This window comes from Haliotis rubra, unplaced genomic scaffold (assembly GCF_003918875.1).
Source record: "Haliotis rubra isolate DU_JTF1 unplaced genomic scaffold, ASM391887v1 Scf71, whole genome shotgun sequence".
Lineage (NCBI taxonomy): Eukaryota > Metazoa > Mollusca > Gastropoda > Lepetellida > Haliotidae > Haliotis > Haliotis rubra.
The window spans coordinates 2,688,211-2,712,816 of NW_025767424.1; the positions used below are offsets into that span (position 1 = coordinate 2,688,211).

General features: G+C 41.5%; 1 protein-coding gene across 1 annotated transcript in view; it reads right to left on the reverse strand.

Moving 5' to 3' along the window:
- Positions 1–1,793: 1,793 nt before the first annotated feature.
- The window catches only part of LOC124259114 (glycine N-acyltransferase-like protein 3), a 71,348-nt gene continuing 48,535 nt past the window's right edge, over positions 1,794–24,606 (reverse strand). The window contains exons 2-6 of the mRNA XM_046693208.1: positions 8,071–8,183; positions 5,319–5,435; positions 4,691–4,805; positions 2,893–3,007; positions 1,794–2,517 (exon numbers count right to left, since the gene is read on the reverse strand). Of these exons, the coding sequence (XP_046549164.1) occupies positions 2,109–2,517; positions 2,893–3,007; positions 4,691–4,805; positions 5,319–5,435; positions 8,071–8,183 (869 nt within the window). The 3' untranslated portion in view covers positions 1,794–2,108. The remainder of the gene's footprint in view (positions 2,518–2,892; positions 3,008–4,690; positions 4,806–5,318; positions 5,436–8,070; positions 8,184–24,606) is intronic.

Genomic DNA, 24,606 nt, shown 5'->3' on the forward strand with positions numbered 1-24,606 from the left:
ATAAAGAGATTTAGGCGTTCACAAGCAAGATTCAAATGTTCATCTCACGATTTGTTCATTGAAAGCGGCAGATATAAAAATGTTAAAAAAGACTGACTGACTGACTGAGTTTAGTTTTACGCCGCTTTTAGCAATATTCCAGCAATATCACGGCGGGGGACACCAGAAATGGGCTTAACACATTGTGCCCATGTGGGGAATCGAACCTGGGTCTTCGGCGTGACGAGCCAACGCTTTAACCACTAGGCTACCCCACCGCCCCTGTTAAAAAAGAAGACAGAATATGTACACTGTGTAATTTAAATGAAATTGAAGGTGAATACCGCTTTCTTCTCATCTGTCCATCGTATAATTCAATACGCAGTAAATATATTAAAAGGTATTACTATGTCCATCCAAATATCATACATTTCTCTACTCTTATAAGCAGTAAAAATCAAAATATGTTACAAAATCTTGCCATGTTCATTCACAATGCAATGTTGTATAGGACAAAAGTATTATCAGTGTAATGTAAATATATTTATTTATGTAAATCCCCATCATATATGTACTAAAGGCCTGTGGCCTCTTCAGTACAAAATAAAGGATCGAAACAGTCGAGCATTTTCCCAACAGCTCCACAACGTTTGAGGTACAATCGAGTGTACTCTTTTTATCAGGATTTCAAAGAGAGTCATGCCACTCTTGCTCAGAAGTTGTTTGATAAAGGTTACAACATTCAAGGCCTCAGTAAAGCCATTCCCTTTTTTAACTATACCATACGTGCCCGCATTATTTCAGGTGAACTAATGACTAGACTGAGCATATGTTTATGACGGGTGACACCGGTGGACAGTATACGCTCACCTTTTCGCGAACACCTGGTATAATCACTGTTTCATAATGATTCATGAACACATATCGCATGGTGGCAATCACTGGATTGTCCGGTTCAGTCCCGATTTGTTAACAAACTACAATATACAGCTGTAATACTGTTCAAACAAATATCTGTTCATGATATAGCCACAATTGTACAACAGACTCTGCTTTTGGCAGAGATTACTTATGAATGTGGACAGGGTTTTGTCGCTTCTATATGCTTACACGATTTGCCTTCCGGGTATATTGTAGAGTTGATAATAGTCGGGGAAGGTGTTGGATTCTCAGAAATATTGCCATTGCGTGTAGTCATGTCCAGGTGATATATTCAGAATTTCCCGAAAATATTGCACCACAACCATTTCCTTAATCTTCTTGGAGATATGTAATTGCATGTCAGTCGTTCACATTAAATAGCGGACAAATTAAAACAGCGATCATCAATATAAATTATATTTCCATCATGATATATATTCATGATTCAATTTGCACAATGCCAGTAAATGGGCACGGATTAAAAAATAATCCAAATGAGAGACATCATTTATTTTGACAAAACAGTGTCTTGATACAATGCAACATATCCAAACATTTGGGTAGTTAGAAGTTCAAATAAATACTGAAGTTAAAGGTTATTCTAACAGTATATTGTTACATTGTGACATATCAAAATATTTAGGTAGATAAAAGATCTAACATTAAAACTGAAATGAAAACAAATTCCACCAACCCCCTCTGACTACTCATTAAATCATCTAGTTCCTCCTCTGTTGTTGGTTGTATCTACCCAAGTACGTCCAGTGGCAAAGATAATGAAGTGAGTGAGTTGGGTTTTACGCTGCTGTTAGCACTATTCCAGCAATATCACGGCTGGGGACACCACAAATGGTCTTCACGCACTGTGCCCATGTGGGAAATCGAACCCGGGTCTCCGGCGTGACGAGTCAACGCTTTAACCACTAGGCCCTCCCACCGCCCCTAAAGCTGATGAAACTCCTACAACAGGTTCTTGTCCAAATTGAGCAGCAGAGGTAGATGATTTCATTCATCCTTGGTAAGCAGCGTCGTTTTGAAACTGGATAAACGTGCTTGCTGAACGTAAAGACGAAAATGATTCGTATACTTACAGGAATGTATTTATCTTCTCAGTAGGACAGAACATTACAGTATTATTCCTAACTATTGTATTATTTATTCTAGCTGTAGCAATTGACACTCATCACATGTAATCAAAATCATCTTTTCTACTCAGATCCATGTGTTCCTATCCACCAACAAGAATCCTGATCTTGGACAAAGCCGACGTTTTTACATAACGCGATTGATGCGATATTGTCTTCCAGAACATTGGCATGTACCTCTTCCATTTGCTGCAGACACAAAGCAGCAAGATGGGAAGTGATCAGCTCACCATATCCTTTCCTTCGATGTTCCTTCAGGACATGTAGGCAACCTAAATACCCATAATGGTAAACCAAGGCGTATCCTACCAGGGAACTTTCCCTGTTGTACAGACAACACGACGGTTGTTTGCTGATGAGTTCTTTGATGTATGGCTCAGAGTGTATACCGTCATTGTGAGGCCACATTGAATTGACTAGAGGGGCTTGTTCAGGAACAAGACTTCTAATCTTGAATCCATATGGAACAGACCTGATATAAGAATAGTTTACAATAGTATACAGATTCGCTTACTTATCGAAGCCATTTACATCAGACTCCAAAAGCCCACCATCAACTGTGATTTAAAATCCACTCTAAATCATCCATACTGAGGATCACTGAAAATGTCGTCTGCTAGCAAGTAAACAAAGGGAGATAACTCTTCGCAAACTAATGAAAAAGGATTAACGGAGTTGTCTCTCTTGAATGAAACCAAGCACTTGATAGCTGGTCAAGGTTGTTTATACTAGAAATCCAATTAAACATATTCCTAAAATGCTCAATAATTTCTGGTCATACTTTACCTATTGAACTGGGATTTATGAGTGATAATGATGCATCATCTAAAAATGCATCATGTCTCACCATGGCTTCAGCGTCTTTTCTGTGACTTTCATGTCAAAGTGCAAGTCCATATAATGTTGTCTGTTGTGCTTCTGCATGGCGTTAACAACGGCTGGCATTTCGTATGTATACACACCTGGGGAATATATACATATAAGGAAACTCAACATTTTAAGACAATTAAAACGTGTAGCCTTGTAGTCAGTACTTTAACGACGCCATGGAAAGAAACATGTCTCTTCATGATAACAAAAACATTGGTAGTGAGTGGGTAATGTTTAACGCCCATACCATAATGTCCTCTTTAATATCTTACCCTTTAAGCAAACATCAGATTCCATCCTTCCAGTCCACAAGAAGACGCTATACACATGAACATTAATCAAGCATCCAAGGGCAATTAGTATTACTTTCTGCCCAAACAGGCGATATTAATCAAACATATGGTAAGTGGGTAGTGTTTTACCCCGTACCTGGATGTCCACTATTATATCTTATCCTTTCAACATATATCAGGTTCCATCCTTCCAGTCGAACATTAATTAAGCACTATCTGAATCCAAGGGCAATACTGAATATTTTTTTCCAGACAGGCGATCATGCTCACTTATACTGATAAGAATTAGCACAACCTTCCTCTTGCCAGTCGTGCGATATTTAAAGGTCACATGCAACGTAAAACACAACTTTGCAGATTCTGATACTTTTAGCTATGGACTTACCGAAACAAATCATCAAAAATGCAAATTCAACTTATAAAAGTTGAAAAATAACGCGATGAAAAAACCCGCGCGAAATCGGAGTTCAAACGATTCACTCATTTTCCCCCGACTTTTCGGGGGAAAACTGGTTTCAACAGCTGGGCTGCGCTCATAGCACATGCGCAGTGAAATAGGTTCGCGCAACTTGGAAGCGGGCTGTCCGGTGAATACTCGGTGAAGGCTTTGGTGTGAGCTATTTTCCTAATGTTTTGTTGATATCTCACAGGCTCGAGCTTTTTATATGTTATGACAGTAAATAAACTGTTTATATAATTTCATTTGTCTATTTCACCACACGTTCTTCTTACCGAGTCACTTTCTCAGTTCGATACTTAAAAGCAATGTCCGAGTTCGGTCTCTGTCACATTATGTAATTACACAGACAGGCAGGTGTGATACTTGAACACATGACATGTTATGATGTCTGTTGATTGCAAAATGTTATACACAAAAAAAGAGCATGTATTTACAAAACCCAACATCTCTATATATACACACACAATGAGCCGTGAGGGCATCTGCGAATGAACCAGCCGATACACTTGAGTGCACACCCACCCGCTCTGACTGGGTTCGGTATCCCGGCTGCTTCGTTTCTTGGGAAGTAAACCCAAGTACACAATATTGCACTTTTGATTTGCGATTGTACGCTTATATTTTGTTTATATGTTTTTTCATAACCAGCAATGTATATTATATGTCATGAATAATTATGTTTGATTTTTTGGTTGCATGTGACCTTTAAGGATGACAATGCCAGAGCTCACTGTTCTCTCAGTTCTGGTTTTAATCAGAGTAAAATATGGTACAGTTGCAATTTTGATTGGCGGAATTTGGCTTTCAAGGCATATAAAACAACATGTTGTGTTTTGTACTTACTTTTAAAAAGTAGGTGGTACTTGATAAATGTTCATGTGTATAGATGCATAACGATTATCCATGACGTGTGCTATTACTGGCCTTCTTACACCATGTAATGGCAAGACAGGTTACGACAAGAATATTATTAAAGGGTGCACCGATCTCAACGCGCTCACATGCATTCTATCTGACCTCACCTGCAAACCCAACTTTTGATGCCCAATCTATCACATGAGTCGTTTGAAGTATAGTCTCCAGAGCACCAGAGTCTGTGGCATAAACACTGCTGGCCATATCCAGATGTTTTGGGTACTGAAACCATCAGATATATTTTACAAGTACTATTTGAACGTCATGTTACTAAAACTGAACATCATTTACAAGATAAGCATCTATTGAGGCATTCGTGACATACTTTATACTGCCACTCAGTGTTCAATTTTGTGGAGGCAATATGAAAAGGATAGTATTTTACGCCACTCTCAGCTAAATAATCGTTTCTTTACCAGTTACACAAGGTGACATAAATAGAGTCAGAACGTGGATACATTCTGTTCCAACGACGAATTCCAACTCGGATTCAAGAGGACATGGATTTTGAAGTCAGCATTGTCTTCATTTCCTTTACGTTCCTTCGATTTCATTCCGTCGACCATACTGTGTTTTTCATACTCTTTGGAGTTTATTCGGTCTTGTGTGTAGTGTATTCTATTGATCGTAAAATGTTCTGTGTTCCCTGGATATTTCTTTTAAAATTATATAACTTTGATACTTGAATATATTCATTACAAGGAACGATATAACAGAACAGTGGCACTGGTTTACCTTGGCTGTAACTGGATTGACACGAGCAACCAGTGCTCTGTAATCTGGCCAGCGGTCCACTATGAAGTCATAGTCAGTTATCACCGATCGCAGTTTTGAAATTATTTCACCTCGAATCTGTTGTACAGGAGAATAAGTGTAAGCGTTATTTGATTAACATAACATGCATCTACCTTTAAGGTGGAGCGACAATTGTGGTTGATGACATGACGATTTCAATATACATAACACGGATAAACAGACAATGGTAAAGTTCTGATCTGCTGGCTTATTTTTCAAGCAAATGCCTAATATATGAACAAACAATCATCAATTATAACGACTGGATAGTGCCTCATTTGTTATCGGTTCAGTATTATGAAAAATGATATTGTTCGATAAATCGTTACCTCAAAGTTTAAAAGAAGATTAACATTAAGGCAGAACACAGTTTCGGTACATATAAGTTTTTATTTCTAAATGCTGCTGATACTGTAACACAATATATTCAAAACAGTATAAAACAGGGCGGACAAGAAAGTCAACAATGAATTAATCTGTAAACATACAGTTGTCGTGGCAATGCTGATTAGCAGATCATTTGTACATTTTGTAGATCCACCGTCAATATTTTGCCGTAGAGAGTAAAGCTATGATTACAATCCTGAACAAAAACAGGCCTAACAGAGAAGTGAGTGATCTTTGGTCGACGACCACACCTGTAGGGATATTGACGAATACACCGACGAAGTGTGTGGTTGCACCGACTTATACCTCACTTTTATGGAGATTGAACGTTCGGTATTAATGCCAGAAAGTAGGAGTGCTTGTCTGCATCCATTAGTGGGTGGCACGCTGGTCAATCGGGAAAGATACAACATCAGTACTTTATAACAATAAACATGATCAACATATTTTCTGAATTTAATCAAGACCGGCAATTGTTGTCATGGGTATCTATGTACAGGTTTCAATATCAGATATACAAAACTTTCAGGTAGGTCTGTGCTCCTCCTGTGCTTCGTCATTGCAAGCCTTTCAAACCATCCAACTCTAAATGTTCATTATCCCATTTTTATTATTTTCTTTTAGGTTACCACGGCAACTCGACCTTTTAATGAGAAAGTTGACAAGCAGCTCGTCATGGAGAAGTGACGCCGTCTTTGCATACAAAAGAACGAAAAGGCTGCAAGAGGTGTATACTCCCTAGGGAGTTGAGATTGAAGGATGCCAAATCTGTGGAATCTGCAGAGCCGAAACTGCTGACGAAAATGTTCAGGACGAGTCCAATCCCAGAAACAGTTGCGCATCAGTGTTCTTCTGCCAAGACACGCGTCATCATTAAGCATCGATGTTCTGTTGTTATTGTCTCGTTGCCGTCATATCCAACGTTAATAGGACAAAAACAATCTTGAAGAGAACAGGAAAAAGCAGTACGAAGTACAATCCACCCGGTACACCAAAGAGAGAGCTTTTGATAATCCCGGTATAAATGTAGAACGTCAGTACAAAAACAATATTTAGTCTTGACTATCCTCGGAAACGGAAACGTTTGATGTTAAGGGAACAACAGATGTGGAAATTATATGAATGGATCACTGAAACCAGATGATCGCGAAAAGGGTGAGCATGTCCAGCCCTACCCGCCACAATACTGGTGTAAAATGGAAAGATTTTCTGCCTTACGCCGCACAGTAGTAACCCTGCAACACTGCAAGATCTGTAAATGTCAGCCAATCCCATCCTGTAACTTTCTATTTGCATTCATGTGGTGTGGTGTCCCTATTTTCGAAAATGGATGCGACAGTTTTGGGGGCGCGGTGGGCGAGCTGGCAAAGGCGCCAGGCTAGTGATCCAGCGAGGTTGAGGTGCCGGGATCGAGCCCACCTGTGACCGGGTGTAAAAACCTTGGAGTCAACTTTGTGTGCAGACTCTTTCAGTGTTGTCACAACCCCTAGTGTACAGTACACAACCCTGTGCACTTAAAAGAACCCACGAATCCGTTGGTATATGACCAGATGGTGGCCACATGAATACGTCTGACTGACTGAGTTTGGTTTTACGCCGCTTTTAGCAATATTCCAGCAATATCACGGCGGGGGACACCAGAAATGGGCTTCACACATTGTGCCCATGTGGGGAATCGAACCCGGGTCTTCGGCGTGACGAGCGGACGCTTTAACCACTAGGCTACCCCACCGCCCTCATGAATACGTGCAAATACCTAGTTGCGGGTACAGCAACGTGCAGTGAACTTGGACAAAGTACTGTGACTATGTGTCCCAGTCCCCCAGCTGTGAATGGGTACCTCGTAAGGATGGGAAAGCCACACTTACTCGGTGCGCCTAGTGGCTGCAAGAGGTGTATACTCCCTAGGGAGTTGAGATTGATAATACCATGTGCCGTTGAGATTGACATCCAATGATCGAAGGAAAAAATACCAGCGCCTTGAGCATGCACTAGTTGCCTGGATATGTGCGCTGTATAAATATCCTATAATTAAAAAAAATAACAATAATTTCCTTTTGTGAAAGAGATTTCGAAATGATTATAATCTCAGAGGTGTGGCTAGAATGTATCTTACTATATACATGCATGCTAATGTCTGATGTACTAGAAGTCACAGGGTCAGTTATCGGAAGATATCATCCCAAGCGATCCATGCTTGATGACAGCTGGTCCTGTGTAGTATGTGACATACCTTCCTGGTATACTTGTATTTGAAGGACAAATCATCGTAGTAAAACGACATTACTACTTGTGATTTACATACACGATTTGCCTTCCGGGTGTTTTGTAGAGTTGATAATAGCCGTGGAAGCTGCTGGTTTCTCAGGAAGATCGCCATTGCCTGCAATGATTGCCAAGTGATGTATTCAGCATTTCCTGAAAATACAGCCATTTCCGTTATCTTAATGGAGATATGAAATGGCAAGTCAATCGTTCAATTAAATATAAGCGAGACCATATGGGACAAATTAAAGCATCGATTCTATCTGCCATCATCAATATCAATTATATTATGATTAAGATATATATTCATTATTCAATCCCAGGTTATGGGCACTGATTAAAAGAATCCAAATGAGGGACATTATGATTAATGTTTATTCTAACAAAACAGTGCCTTGATACAATGTAACATATCCAAAACATTTAGGTAGTTAAAAGTTCAAATAAATATTATTTTTAAAACTGAAATTAATGGTTATTCTAACAAAATAATATCGTGATACATTGTGACATATCAAAATATTTAGGTAAATAAAAGATGGAACATTAAAACTGAAGCTAAACAACCTCCAACTCCCTCACAACAAACCTTACACAGCAGAGGAGAATCGGGACTGTTGCTGTCACTACCACAGCTGCTACCATCTGCAAGACTTTGTAGTGTTGCGTTATTCATAGAACAAGCAGTGCTCTGACAACATATTAAATCATCTAGTTCCTCCTCTGTTATTGGTTGTATTTTCTTAAGTGGATCCAGTGGCAGAGTTGATGAAGTGAGTGAGTTTTTTATGCCGCTTTTAGCAATATTCCAGCAATATCACGGCGGGGGACACCAGAAATAGGCTTCACACATTGTACCCATGTGAGTGAGTGAGTTAATAATAAACGTCACATCGGCAATATTTCAGCCATATCGTGACGAGAACATTTGATATTGAAATAAAATATATGTATGTTATAAAACACCTGCCGACGAAGGACAGTAAAGCAACTAGAGTATCACAGATATACATGTAAAACTAGTAATTGGATCTAAAACATTTTAACCATAGGGGACAACACAATATAAAAATGGGCTATAGATCGCCACCATGTGGGGAATCAAACCCGGGGTCTTCGGCCTAACGAGCGTTCGCTTTAACCACTAGGCTACCTCATCGCCTTTAAAGCCGATGAAACGCCTACAACATATTCTTGTCCAAATGGAGGAACATGGAGAGATGATTTCATTATTCTGTGAAAAGCAGCGTCTTTTTGAAATTGGCTAAACTTGAATCCAATAGTCCATTTTGTACTATCATTTTCTCGCATCCAACACCTCAACATGTTTTCAACATCGCCATTTGCCCGTTCTACACTTCCTTGGCTTTGCGGATGTCGAGCCTTTCCGTGTACAATCATTATCTGTTATTCACCTGATGAAGAGGCAAGAAGTCGTCCAGACACGTCGAGTTGTAAATAATACAGTACTGGTAAATCCATACCATACGTTGTTATATGCACAATAGTTAAACCCAGACGGATTTAGAAACGCACCACCCTAAAATGCACTAAAAATGTGAAAACACAGGTTGGAATGAATGAACGATCCACTATGATAGGGAGCTCAGCATGTAAAACACACATCCATGGATGGACTGTGGCGTTAAAATGCAGCCACATCTGTGACGCTATATCATGAAAATCATGAAATGCATGTGATTTTCAAAATTCTGACGCAAATATCCACAAATGCACATGGGTATAAAAGACCACAATTTCCAAACTGTTTATCATCAGTTTAAGTGAGAATTCAACCGTGATGGACCCTGTTGACCATGCCGCGTTTGGCATGGGAAGAGCGAGAAAGTTCAGTGGGTTACTTGAATGCTGGATGGTCGACTCGGGAAGTGGCTCAAACATTCAACTGCCATCAGTACACAATCGTCAGACTCCGCCAACGCTTTCAGCAGACTGGAAGTACCCGTGACCGTCAACGTCCTGGACAACCACGTGTCACCACGCCCAGACAAGATCGACACATTGTGTTGTCCCACTTAAGGAACAGAACCCAGACTGCTACACGTACAGCTTTGACAATCCAGGTTCGACGTGGAATCATCAGCGACCAAACCGTACGGCGTCGTTTACGTCAGTATGGCGTCAACCCTCGGCATCCCTACAATGGCCCCATATTGACACCCAGACACCGACGCCGTCGATTAGACTGGGCTAGGACACATCGAAGATGGACGCAGCGACATTAGGAAGGTGTGCTCTTCACTGATGAATCACGTTTTCATCTGAGTAATGCAGATGAAAGAGTTCGTGAATGGCGACGTCGTGGAGAACGCTATGCGGATTGCTCTGTGCGACAGGTAGATCGTTGGGGTGGGGATAGTGTGATGGTTTGGGGCGACATCAGTGTCCATTCAAGAATGCCATCACACGTGTTTGGAGGACATTTTAATGCCATCACCTACACAAACGACGTCTTACAAAAGCACGTCATTCCGCATCTGAACGCCAATCCACGCCATTCATTAGCAAGATAATGCTCGAGCACACACAGCAAGGCACATCATGGACTTTTTTGACACAAAACAACGTGGATGTGTTTCCATGACCAGCTCTGTCACCCGATTTGGCCCCGATTGAGCACATCTGGGATGAAATGGGCCGACGTCTAATGATGGAACCACCTGCAGTCAATGCCTGTCAATTGGAGGTCAGCCTGCAGCGTGTATGGCAACAGATACCCCAGCGAATAATCCGGAAGGTGATCTTCTCTCTCAGACGGCGCTGTGTTGCAGTAATCAACGCCAATGGTGGACACACCAGCTACTGACAGTTTTCACAGTGACTTTGGGTTTTGACCCCTGGTGCCTCTATACGAGTCATGCCCTGTCAATGCATCTTTCTTCGTCAACATGTTTTCGTCCTTTGTTGAGGAATCTCCACATTTCTGACGATGCTAAGATATCATGGGTACATTTCAGTCTGACGGTGTTATTTCGTATGATATGGGTGGTGCGTTTCTAATGTTGTTCAGTATATTTCATTGATCACCTCAGCAACAAATTCACGATCATTGTCACCCTCTATGATCCGAGGCGACCCAAATGTTGTAAAAGGATCCACTCGTTTAAATGCCACATCTACAGCCCTCGTCAATTTAAGGTCTCAAAATTGAAAATTTACTCATGTGATCTTGACAATGCAATATGTACCGGTAGCCACAATCGGGTTCTGTTTGCATGTCAATTGGACACGACATATTTTATTTATTTTTTTAAATAATTGTATTGTTTTTAAAGACATTTCACTGACTATTCAGAAAACTCAACAAAGGACATATTTTTTCCATATATGTGGCCATAGAGTACATATATACACACCCGCACAATCAACCCGTGGCAGCATTTACTCTGCCCAACAGAATATTTAATGATTTGTGGCTTTAGCCCGCTGTGATCTTCCTGGGGGTACTGCCAAAAGCGGTAATAAAATTGTGTACGAGTTCCGGAATCGGACTTGCTGAGGTACACCAGTAGGATGGGCCAGGTTCGATTGAATTGCAAATAACGATATTTATATTGAGGGAGATCAATATTTCTTACGAGAAATTGTCTGTACGTTTGAAATGGTATCGTCTTTTAACTATGTCAAACTGTAACCAAATGTCTGTACTTACCATAATATGCTTGAAAAACAATGACAAGAGTGAGTGATTAACATTTAACTTCGCATCAGCTTTATTTCAGCTATAAAGACACACTAAGCCATTCATCTGACGTGATCACATTGCATAAAGCATCTATCACGGACAATAGTGTGCCTCAGGTTTGTTAACAAATACATACAACAGCGATATCAACAGTAAAATATATTCCGTTGACACATACGAGGTGTTTGCAGTAGTGAATCATGTTCAATGTACGCTTGATGTTGGTTTTGTAGATATACATGTATGTGTAAGATGGCAGTTGAATATATGACATACAGGTCTGTCAATGTCAGCACTGTAAATGTTGTATTTAATTGATCAGTAAACATAGAAATATATAAACCGAACATTAAACAGACGTCTTCGATTAAGTGACGCATAATGTACTCACATGATTTGCCTTCGGGATGTTTTGTATAGTTGTTAACAGACAAGGAAGCTGTTAGCTGTTCGGGTAGATATCCATAGCTAATATGTTTTCGTGAGCCTCTCTATGAAACAGCATTCAGCAGTCTGTCATATTCATACTTATTCACAGAACTGAATACAGAATGAGTGTGTTTTTTTAAAGTTTTTTTTTAGTTTTAAGCCGCTATTAGCAATATTCCAGCAATATCACGTGCTCAGAATACAGAATGTATGAAAATGGAACAGGCAACAAACCACCTTGAGGTGTAAACTCGTATGGCGATTGTTATGTGCAAATTGATCGTCCAAATGGTACTGGTTGTCGTCTTTCCTCCTTTTGCATTTATCATACATCAGTATTCTTATTCTTATTAATCTTTTCGAAAACATCATTGGATTTCCTTTATGAAAGAGCTTTGTAAATATGGCTCTCACGTAGAATCCTGGGGTGAATAAAGTCAGTTCATGGTGGTAATACAATAAATTATACATGCTCGTGTGTTATCGCCTGTGACGACTGAATATTGTGTTATGGCATATTGCGGTAGGTTGGAAAACGTTTTCAGTTGACCATTTTGAAACTCCACGGTTGTTACAAAATGTGGTCTTTAAGTACCAATGACTGCACTGTGTACTTAAAAATGATTTTGTAAAGACACATGCTCATTATGTTTTTTAATCATACATTATTCATCACACGTGCTCATACTTAGAAATCCTTTCGAGAACAACACTGGATTTGCTTTAAGAGTGAGTGAGTGAGTTTTGTTTTACACCGCTTTTAGCAATATTCCAGCAATATCGCGGCGGGTGACACCAGATATGGGCTTCACACATTGTACCCATGTGGGGAATCGAACCCAGGTCTTCGGCGTGACGAGCGAACGTTTAACCACTAGGCTACCCCGCCGCCCCGCTTTATGAAAGAGCTTTGTAAATGTAGCTCTCATGCAGAATCATACATGGTGTCAATGATGGTGGTGTCAATCAGTTCTATATATGGTAATAGATGCTGTTGCCTCCTCCTTTGCATTTATCATACATCCGTATTCTTATTCTTATTAATCTTTTCGAGAACATCATTGATTTCCTTTATGAAAGAGCTTTGTAAATATGGCTCTCACGCAGAATCCTACGTGGGGTGAATAAAAGTCAGTTCATGGTGGTAATACAACAAATTATACATGCTCGTGTGTTATCGCCTCGTGACGACTGAATATTGTGTTATGGCATATTGCGGTAGGTTGGAAAACGTTTTCAGTTGACCATTTTGAAACTCCACGGTTGTTACAAAATGTGGTCTTTAAGTACATGACTGCACTGTGTACTTAAAAATGATTTCGTAAAGACACATGCTCATTATGTTTTTTAATCATACATTATTCATCACACGTGCTCATACTTAGAAATCCTTTCGAGAACAACACTGGATTTGCTTTAAGAGTGAGTGAGTGAGTTTTGTTTTACACCGCTTTTAGCAATATTCCAGCAATATCGCGGCGGGTGACACCAGATATGGGCTTCACACATTGTACCCATGTGGGGAATCGAACCCAGGTCTTCGGCGTGACGAGCGAACGTTTAACCACTAGGCTACCCCGCCGCCCCGCTTTATGAAAGAGCTTTGTAAATGTAGCTCTCATGCAGAATCATACATGGTGTCAATGATGGTGGTGTCAATCAGTTCTATATATGGTAATAGATGCTGTTGCATACAATGCTCGTATGTAAACACCTGCGATAACTGGATATTGTGTTTTGATTATTTGCGTATTGATTGTGGTAGGCAGGAAAACGTTTCACAGAGTTGCCCGTTATGAAACCCCACGGTTGTCATAATATGTGACCTGTAAGTATCACTGACTGCACGTACCTTATATTAATTATTTTCGTATTGATTGTGTTGTGTATTTAAGTGCTTTTGCTTCCATGACATTTTGGCCGGTTTGGTTTAGTTGGTCGTGAGTAGAAAGTCTTCGTACTTACTGTAATTATATTTTTGAACACAATGTGTGGTATATATACTGACACACAATGAAAACGCAAAACCAATTTCAAATTTGGAAAAAAATAATAAACAACATCATTTGGCTACAACTCTTAATACAATTATGTTCACAATTTCATTGTGTTTCCATTGCTTGAAAAATGAGAACATGAATTCCCAAATGATTGGTGACACGTCACGTTTTACACACAGACCCCCCTTACGAAAGTCAGTACCAAATGAGCCCGCAGGCCCGTCGGAGTGACATGGATTCGCACAAACGTCGAACAGATGCGTCGGGGATGTTCTGCCACTCCTGCTGTAAAGCTATGGTCAGCTCTGCGACGTTGTTTGGCTGACGCTGACGTTGATGGATACGGCGCCCAAGCTCATCCCACAGGTGCTCTATGGGGTTAAGATCTGGTGAGACGGCTGGCCAGGGAAGGACTGGGATCCCTGCTTGGTGGAGGAAGTCGCTGGTAAGGCGTGCAGCGTGTGGTCGGGCATTGTCATGCTGGAATGTAAACGGCACTTGCTGATGTCAGGATGGTTGTTCAGGAGAGGCTGAAGAACGGGCCTTAAAATCTGGTCGACATAACGCTGTGCTGTCAGTGTACAATTAATCACAATCAGTGGACTCCGAAATCTTGCATTAATTGCAGCCCACACCATCACACTTACTCCACCAAAGCGGTTCCTCTCAATAACACATCCATCTTCATGACGTTCATGTTGCCGTCTGTAAACACGTTGTCTTCCGTCTGCAAAGGGCACACAGAACCTTGATTCGTCAGAAAAGACACATTGGTTGAAGAATCTGGGTGGCTGACGGCTATGTTTGTGTGCAAACTGTAGTCTGTTAGCCCGATGACGAGGTGTCATGATGTTTCCGTGGTATGGCCTCCGGCACCTCATTCCCACAGCTCGCAGACTTCTTATGACTGTCATAGCGCTGATGTGGCGTCCATGGCGTCCTACTGTGTTTCGAGCTGTGTTTGCTGCTGTCTGGGTGCGGTTTCTCCGGTGAACACGTCGGATGTGCCGGTCTTGACGTGGTGTCGTAACCGGAAGTTGGCCTGGTCGTGGACGGTCATGGACACTTCCCGTTTTCAGCTGACGTTGTTGGAGTCTGTGAATGGTGGATGGACTCACTCCAAAGTGGCGGGCGACCTCACTCAGCGATGTTCCCACCAACAGCATCACAATAGCTTGTTCCCTCTGTTGTTCGCTGAGCCGTGGCATTTTGCGACTGGTAGTGAAACATTTGAACCATAGTGCCTTTTATGCGTCCATACCCAGATTTGCACGTGCATGTCATGATAACCATGCGCCCCAAAAGATCCAAGAAATCAGCCAGAGTTGTGTTTTCATGAATTGTCCCTATGCCAGGAACACGAAATGGGTTTGAACCCAAATGTGGAGATGAAATTCTTTGGCAACCTTACATCACTTTAATTAAGTGTGATCAGTGAATTTGTTTCATGAAACTTTTTGGAAAATGACCAAAATGGGTTTTTTGCGTTTTCAAAGTGTGTCACAGACCCCCGATACGAAAGTCAGTAGCGACTGTGACCTCCCTGAGCCCGCAGGCAAGCACGGAGTCGGTGTGGCAGGGATTCGCACAAACGTCGAACAGATGCGTCGGGGATGTTCTGCCTTTTTCTGCTGTAAAGCTATGGTCAACTCTGCGACGTTGTTTGGCTGACGCTGACGTTGATGGATACGGCGCCCAAGCTCAACCCACAGGTGCTCTATGGAGTTAAGATCTGGTGAGACGGCTGGCCAGGGAAGGACTGGTATCCCTGCTTGGTGGAGGGATCCCTGCTTGGTGGAGAGTTGCTGGTAAGGTTTGCAGCGTGTGGTCGGGCATTGTCATGCTGGAATGTGAACGGCACTTGCTGATGTCCATGGCTGTTCAGGAGAGGCTGAAGAACGGGCCTTAAAATCTGGTCGACATAACGCTGTGCTGTCAGTGTACCATTAATTACAATCAGTCGACTCCGAAATCTTGCATTAATTGCAGCCCAAACCATCACACTTCCTCCACCAAAGCGGTTCCTCTCAATAACACATCCATCTTGATAACGTTCATGTTGCCGTCTGTAAACACGTTGTCTTCCGTCTGCAAAGGACACACAGAACCTTGATTCGTCAGAAAAGACACATTGGTTGAAGAATCTGGGGGCTGACGGCTATGTTGGTGTGCAAACTGTAGTCTGTTAGCCCGATGACGAGGTGTCATGATGTTTCCGCGGTATGGCCTCCGGCACCTCATTCCCACAGCTCGCAGACGTCTTATGACTGTCATAGCGCTGATGTGGCGTCCATGGCGTCCTACTGTGTTTCGAGCTGTGTTTGCTGCTGTCTGGGTGCGGTTTCTCCGGTGAACACGTCGGATGTGTCGGTCTTGACCTGGTGTCGTAACCGGAAGTTGGCCTGGTCGTCGACGGTCACGGACACTTCCCGTTTGCAGCTGACTTTGTTGGAGTCTGTGAATGGTGGATGGACTCACTCCAAAGTGGCGGGCGACCTCACTCTGCGATGTTCCCACCAACAGCATCCCAATAGGTTGTTCCCTCTTTTGTTCGCTGAGCCGTGGCATTTTGCGACTGGTAGTGAAACATTTGAACCATAGTGCCTTTTATGCCTCCATACCCAGATTTTGCACGTGCATATCATGATAACCATGCGCCCGAAAAGATCCAAGAAATCAGCCAGAGTTGTGTTTTCATGAATTGTCCCTATGCAAGGAACACGAAATGGGTTTGAACCCAAATGTGCAGATGAATTTTTTTGGCAACCTTACATCACTTTATCTAAGTGTGATAACTGAATTTGTTTCATGAAACTTTTTGGAAAATGACCAAAATGGGTTTTGCGTTTTCAAAGTGTGTCTGAATATATTTGCAAATGGTTTTGTAGCGTACTCCTGTGCTCATAGTCGGAGGCATGGTGCGGGGACGGTTTAAGGGCGGAGGTTCTGTCCACTGGACATGTTCGGCATTGTGCCCCTATACAAAAATCACAAGAAGTTATTTCTGCGTCATTTCACCTTTATTTGGGTTTAATTAGTATTTCAGAACTTCTTTACACTTAATGCCTAATATCACTTATTCAAGAGCTGAAAATTCTGTGTTGTGAATGTAGGTTTTTTTTGTTACGAAAATATTTAATATACACTTGAACTCTAGACTTTTTTGTCCAGCTGTATTGCCACACATGCATTGCATGTTGTGGTTTTTAGTATATCGTCCGATATTTAAGGACGACGTCGACAGACCTTGCCGTTCTCTCGGGTTGGATTAGTTTTAATCAGAGTAAAACATTTTATAATTACCATTGTTAAACGTGGAATTTGGTTTTCAAAGCATACACAACAAAAAAGTGTTTGGTACTTGATTAACGCTCATATGTATGTAAGCATAAAAGATTATCCACGATGCGTGGTATTCTAGGCTCTTTTTGTTCAAATTATAATGGCAGGGCAGGTTACAAGTTTAAGAATATTATTAAACAGTGCATCAATCTCAACTCTCTCACATGCATTCTGTCTGACCTCACTTACAAACCCAACTCTAGTCTGTCATACAGACCCTGAAACAAATAGACTTAATTACATCTAATCCATATAGTGTAATTAATAAATGACAAATCGGTTTTAAAAGATGCCATTAATTATAGTGATGACCTTCAGCAGTTAAATATTGTAATGTAATCTGTCAGAGTAACGTCTTATTGTGTCGCTTTATGGCTGAAATATAGCTGGTGGTTAAAGTTTATATCACTCACTTTTCTTCTGATCGTTTTTCGAACATTAAGCATGTGACACAGTAAGTACCGACAACTGGTTACCACTGGATATGGTTAATAGACGATGGCATTTCAAAATCATCTAAACCTACTGAAAGTAAGTTGACCTGTACCCACATTTCCGAGAAAGAAATATTGAACCACCAGCACATAAAGCCTTTGATCGACATTTGGAAGTGATACACCTAAACGCGAGCACATAAAGTCTTTGATCGGCATTTGGAAGTGATACACCTAAACGCGAGCACATAAAGACTTTGATCGGCATTTGGAAGTGATACACCTAAACGCGAGCACTTAAAGTCTTTGATGGACATTTGGAAGTGATACACCTAAACGCGGGCACATAAAGTCTTTAATCGGCATTTGGAAGTGATACACCTAAACGCGGGCACATAAAGTTTTTAATCGGCATTTGGAAGTGATACACCTAAACGCGGGCACATAAAGTCTTTAATCGGCATTTTTGGAAGTGATACACCTAAACGCGAGCTCATAAAGACTTTGATCGCAATTAGTAGTGTTAAGATGGGGTTCCTGTCGCAGTTGGTGTTCTTTAGGGTTATATGTACGGTTTCCAGTTTTTTTGCTACTTCATCCACGACTGGGTACAGTCCCATCCTGTATATAATATATATTTTTTTATAAAATAATATTTAATTGGTTTTCCGTCAATCTTTGATGAATATATTTTCAGCTGATGAAATACAAGTGCTCGGATAAAAAAATGTTCCGGAGTAAAATGTTATGCTCTGAAAAAACCATGACCCCCTCGAGGGTGTGGTGGGGACTCTTCCTGGTTGTATATAAACACATGGGACTGGGTGCTGATGGCGTCGGTTTATTATCGACCATTGTAGCCACATCCTTCGTTAGAAATAGCAGCCGGGGTATCGGGCTGGTGGGAATAACTCTTAAATTCATTTCACATCCGCAGCAAAGCAAAGCACTGAAACACAATGAGATCAGGGTTCTAGCCGAAGCCAAGTTAAACACAATCAACGATCATGTATCAACAGCGCTCACAGACAGTAAAATCTCTGAGGAAGAGTTCCGTCTGGTGTAAGTAGAACTCGTAAAATACCACAGAATGAAAGAAGACATTCGAACCAAGACTCGGAAAACCACTGACATCAGCGAAGACGAGAAAAAAAAGTTCATAGAACAAGGCAGACAACAAATCATGCAAGCCTTCTTTACCAAGAACAAAGACCTCATAAAAGATTAACAATAGACTGTTTTGTAGATATCAATTCGTATTTATAACATAGCCAATCAATTAGACATTTGACTTTGCATGTGGATATAGCAATTCAATTAGATATTTGACTTCGCAATTGGATATAACAACCATGACTATCGTCAGCGAACTCAAAGCTATTGCGAAAGAGCGTAGATTGGTTGGTTAATCTCGCATGAGGAAAGCCGAATTGTTGACATTGCTAGACAATAAATATGTCAAGCCCCCTACTGTACGAGAACTCAAAGTTCAAGCTAAAGAACGTGTATTGGAGGGTTATTCTGACATGAGGAAAGCCCACCTGGCGACATTGCTGGAAGACACCAAACTGATCGACGTGCGATTTGTGCCGACAGACCATGTCGATGGTAAGTATCTGAGGGAATGGCGGATGACCGTCCAGTCTAAGATGTCAGCAGCATTAAACCCCTGATAGCTAGCAAGATTGACGAAGAGTTGAACGACTTGAAAAGTATCAAATACCAGCTCAAGATCAAAATGTCGCTCAACAAAAACAGGCGGATGACAGTACTGAGTACATCGAGCCATATTTCAGAGGTAAACAAGAACTCATACTTCAATCCGACTCTATCGAATCGACGATCGATGCGTCGTTCCAACAGATACAGGAAACGATGGAACGATGGACTCATAGGGGTTCTGGGTGGGTCGTGGGGAGTATCGATACCATCTATTTGGATATAGTGAACTACATACCATTCAAAGGCAGATCGTACATAGACTTGCCTCCGTGTTACAAGAATAAAAAAGCCATCATTAACGTTAAAAACAACGACGATAACTGCTTAAGATGGGAGCTGACATCTGCCTTATTCCCCACAGATTATTTCCCAACACACCTTCTAGCTATCTCACACATGATGGGCTTAACTTTGATGGTATAGACGCACCCACACCCATCTCCCAAATTATTAAGGTGGAAAAACAAAACAATTTAGCCATCAACGGACACGATGACGGATTAAAAGTTTGAGCAGACTATTCGACGAAAACCATAAAGAAAAGAAACACTTCTGCGAACGATGCCTGTGTGGGTACAGTCGAGAACACCTGCTGGAAGAACAAAAGGAAGACTGTAGAAGTGTGGGACAGACCCCTGTTAGGATCGACATGCCCGAAGAAAATAAAAATATTCTCCAATTTAACCATTATAACAAACAAATGCCCGTGCCCTATGTGATTTAAGCCGACTTCAAAGCCCTCGACAAAAAGGTCGAACACATCACGCCCAACATGAACGAACAAAGTTTCACGTACAAAACGCAAGAACATGAAGCTTGTGGGTTGGGATACGTGGTCGTTTGATACGATGGACAAACGAACGCTCCGGTGATCTACCGAGGCCACGACGCGGCTGAACGATTTCTCACTTGCCTACAACACGAAGAAAAAGCAATCAGGGACACTTTAGCTAAAATCGTGCCCATGTGTATGACGAAGGATGACTGTAGAACTCACAAAACGTCGACACATTGCCACGTGTGTAACCACCCCCTGAATGGGATGCCGTGAGGGATCATTGTCACATCACGGGTCGGTACCGAGGTGCCGCTCACAACGCATTCAACTTGAAACTAAGAATCGATTCCCAAAAGATACCCATCCCCGTGGTGTTTCACAACCTTCACGAGTACGATGCCCACCTCATCATGCAGGCCTCTCGAAAATCGATGGCAAAATCAAGTGCATCCCCAACAACATGGAGAAATACATCTCCTTCTCGTTAAACGGTCTGAAATTCATCAACAGCGTCCAGTTTCTCCTGTCGTCCCTCAACAGTTTGGTGAAGGCCAATGACCCCGATACCTTCGCCATCACCAATCGATACACCGACGTGGCGACTCGGTCTTTGCTGTTGAGGAAGTGTGTGTACCCCTACGAGTACATGGACGATTGGTTCAAGTTAAAGGAGACACGATTACTTCCCATCGACTGCTTTTATAGTGACTTTACTGAATCCAATATCACCGAGGACAATTACACCCACGCCCTTAACGTGTGGGAGAAACTAGGCTGTCAGAATTGAGGCGACTACCACGATCTCTACTTGAAAACGGAAGTGCTCCTGCTCGCCGATGTCTTCGAGATATTCATAAAAACATGTCTGAAACAGTACGGTCTTGACCCAGCCTGGTATTACTCCAGCCCCGGAGTCAAATTGGAATTATTAACGGATTACGATATGCATATGCTTATCGAAAAAGGACTGCGAGGCGGGATCTCGATGGTCTCCAAGCGCTATGCCAAAGACAAAATAAATACGTGAAAGGCTACGATTCGAGTTAACCCACCAATCATCTCCTCTATCTCAACGCCGATAATTTGTACGGCTGGGCTATGACTCAACCTTTGCCTTCGGGCGGGTTTGAGTGGATTGATAGCGACCATTTTAAAACAAAGAACATTATGGCTATCCCCCAAAACTTTGAGACGAGATACGTATTCGAAGTGGAGAATTGTTGGGAAAGACTAAACAAGCTCAGGTGGAAATACTCGTACCCGACTTGATAGATACGAGTGAGTGAGTTTAGTTTTACACCGCACTCAGCAATATTCCAGCTTTATGGCCGTTGTCTGTAAGTAATCGAGTCTGCACTAGACAATCCAGTGATAACAGCATGAGCATCGATCTGCGCAATTGGGAACCGATGACATGTGTCAACCAAGTCATCGAGCCTGACCACCCGATCCCGTTAGTCGCCTCTTACGACAAGCATAGTCGCCTTTTGTGGCAAGCATGGGTTGCTGAAGACCTATTCTATCCCCGATTTTCACAGGTCTGATGGATAAGAACAAGTACGTCGTGCATTCTAGAAATCTACAGCTGTATCTGTCGTTGGGGATGTAGCTGAAAATAATACATCGAGCTCTAAAATTTTATCAAAGCCCCTGGATGGAGCCTTACATTCGATTGAATACTGATCTGAGAAAAAAAAAAGCAACCAGTGATTTTGAGAAAAACCTGTATAAGCTCATGAATAACTCCGCGTTTGGAAAAAACACGGAACATTTAAGGAAACGTGTCAATGGGAAATGAAGAAGAAAAACTGAGAAAATTAATAGCGAGCCCAGCCTTTAATCGAAGCAAGCTATTTGATAATGACTTGGCGGCTCTACATGTGAACAAAAGTCACATCACATTAAATCGACCGGTCTAAATAAGTTCCTAAAAAGTATTATTCCAAAGTAATCATTCCCGTTAGTTTGAGAAATTGGATACTCCTTAATTTCAAATTGACTGAACTCATATCAGAAAAAAACAAATATTCCTGACACGTAATCAAGTTAGATATTTCAAAAGGGGTTTGGTAACCTAATCTGGCAGATGTGCTCTTGAATGAAACTCTTGAGTAAAACCATACTCACGCTTGTGTGGTGACATAAACAGAGTCTGACCACGAATAAATTCTGTAACTACTAATTCTAACTCCAAGCGGAACTGGATCTGGAAAACAGCAATGTCTTTACTGTAGGAGTAGGAGAAAATGTCTGTACGGTTCAACTTACTTAATTGCATATCAATGTGAACATAACAAAGGTGTTAAACACCTCGTTTAATCCTATAATTGTCTGTCGTCGTGTCACGGATGAATGTGTATGATTATAATATAATGCTGAATATTTCATCTGAACATCTCTGTTAAACCTACACGCAATGGCGATCTTCCTGAGAAACCAGCAGCTTCCTCGGCTATTATCAACTCTACAACACACTCGGAAGGCAAATCATGTGAGTAAATCATGGGTAACAATATCTCAGGCGTTTGATCAATGTATGGTTTACTACGCTGTGTTTAAATTCAAGATGTACGTCGTAAGCTGGATATCATATTCCACACAGTATATACTGTCTTCAAGCGTGGATCGCCACAGCACCAATAGAAGATCTGATACCAATTATAAAGCCTGCTTCATGTCCACAGAATGGGTGATACTACACCAAATGCTTCGTTATCCATTGCTGATATCAATCGAAGTATTGCCATTATGTTTCTGAGGATAGTTAAGACGGGGTGCACTTTTGTACTGAAGTTCTATATTTATACCGGGAGTGTCAAAAGCTTTCTTCCTTGATGTAGCTTGATGCATTTGCCATACTTTCCTTTGTTGAAAGGCGTTGTTTTGGCCCGTACGCCTGTCGTTTTCAGTCAAAGGTGCTGTTATCAGTGTGTTATCAGTGATACACCCGGAGTTGATACATCTCCATATCGGATATCACAGCAACGAGACGGTGGCAGAAGCACCAAGCTTCAGCAGTTTCCGGGATTGGACTGCCCCCTTACATTCTCGTCAGGGCTTTTGGCTCTGCAGATTCCACAGATTTGACATCCTTCACCTCCGATTGTGGTATATCAGATATATTGTTGCAACTCCAACGACGTTCTTTTGTTTTTCTCACCAGTCCACTCCATGACGAATTGCTTGTCCACTTCCTTGTTAAAAAGTCGAGAAGACTGGGTAACCTGAACGAAAATAATAGAACGGGATTATGGACAGTGAGGAAGATGGAGGAGCACAGACCTACCTACTAGTTTTGTAGACCCTTGAAGATCTGGGTTAGAATATTGATCTTCAGTAACCCATTCTGGTCCTAAGAGGCGACTAACGGGATCGGGTGGTCAGGCTCGCTGACTTGGTTGACACATGGCATCGGTTCCCAATTGCGCAGATCAGTGCTCATGCTGTTGATCACTGGATTGTCTGGTCCAGACTCGATTATTTGCAGAACGCCGTCATATAGCTGGAATATTGCTGAGTGCTGCGTAAAACTAAACTCACTCACTGACTCACTAGTTTTGTAAATCAGATACCAGTATATCCATGACTGTTGTGTCATCAACAGTGGTCTCACTTCCATATTTAAAGCATTCTGATATCATTTCTCCTGCTAAAGAAATTTGAAAGCTTCTACTGCATTGAATATTCATTTGAAATATTTATTACCACCATTATTCATTGCCTCTCCAAATACTTGTGTGCGATGCAGGAACTTGACCGAAAGCGAACAGGAAGACTTCATCTCTTTGATGCTGCGAATATATTAAGTTTATCACTCACAATACCTTTGTCCAGGTGCAAACATAGTATGTTTTGTCAAGAATTATAGTCATAGTTTTACACTCTCCGAGAAGGGAAATAAATTGACGGTGGATCAGCCAAATTTACAAATGATCTGCTTATCAGTATTGTCGTGACAACTGTATGTTTACAGATTGGTTCAAATATTGACATTTGTGTTTTGTCTGTTTAAAATACATTGTATGGCCGTTGAAGTGCTGAGAACATGTGTGTCGGAGCAAAGATCAATTTTCGTCAAATTTCCATTTCTACCAAGATCCTGATTGCAGAACTAATGCGCATATATAAGAAGTACGTACATGCATATGCTATGACGAGAAGGAGA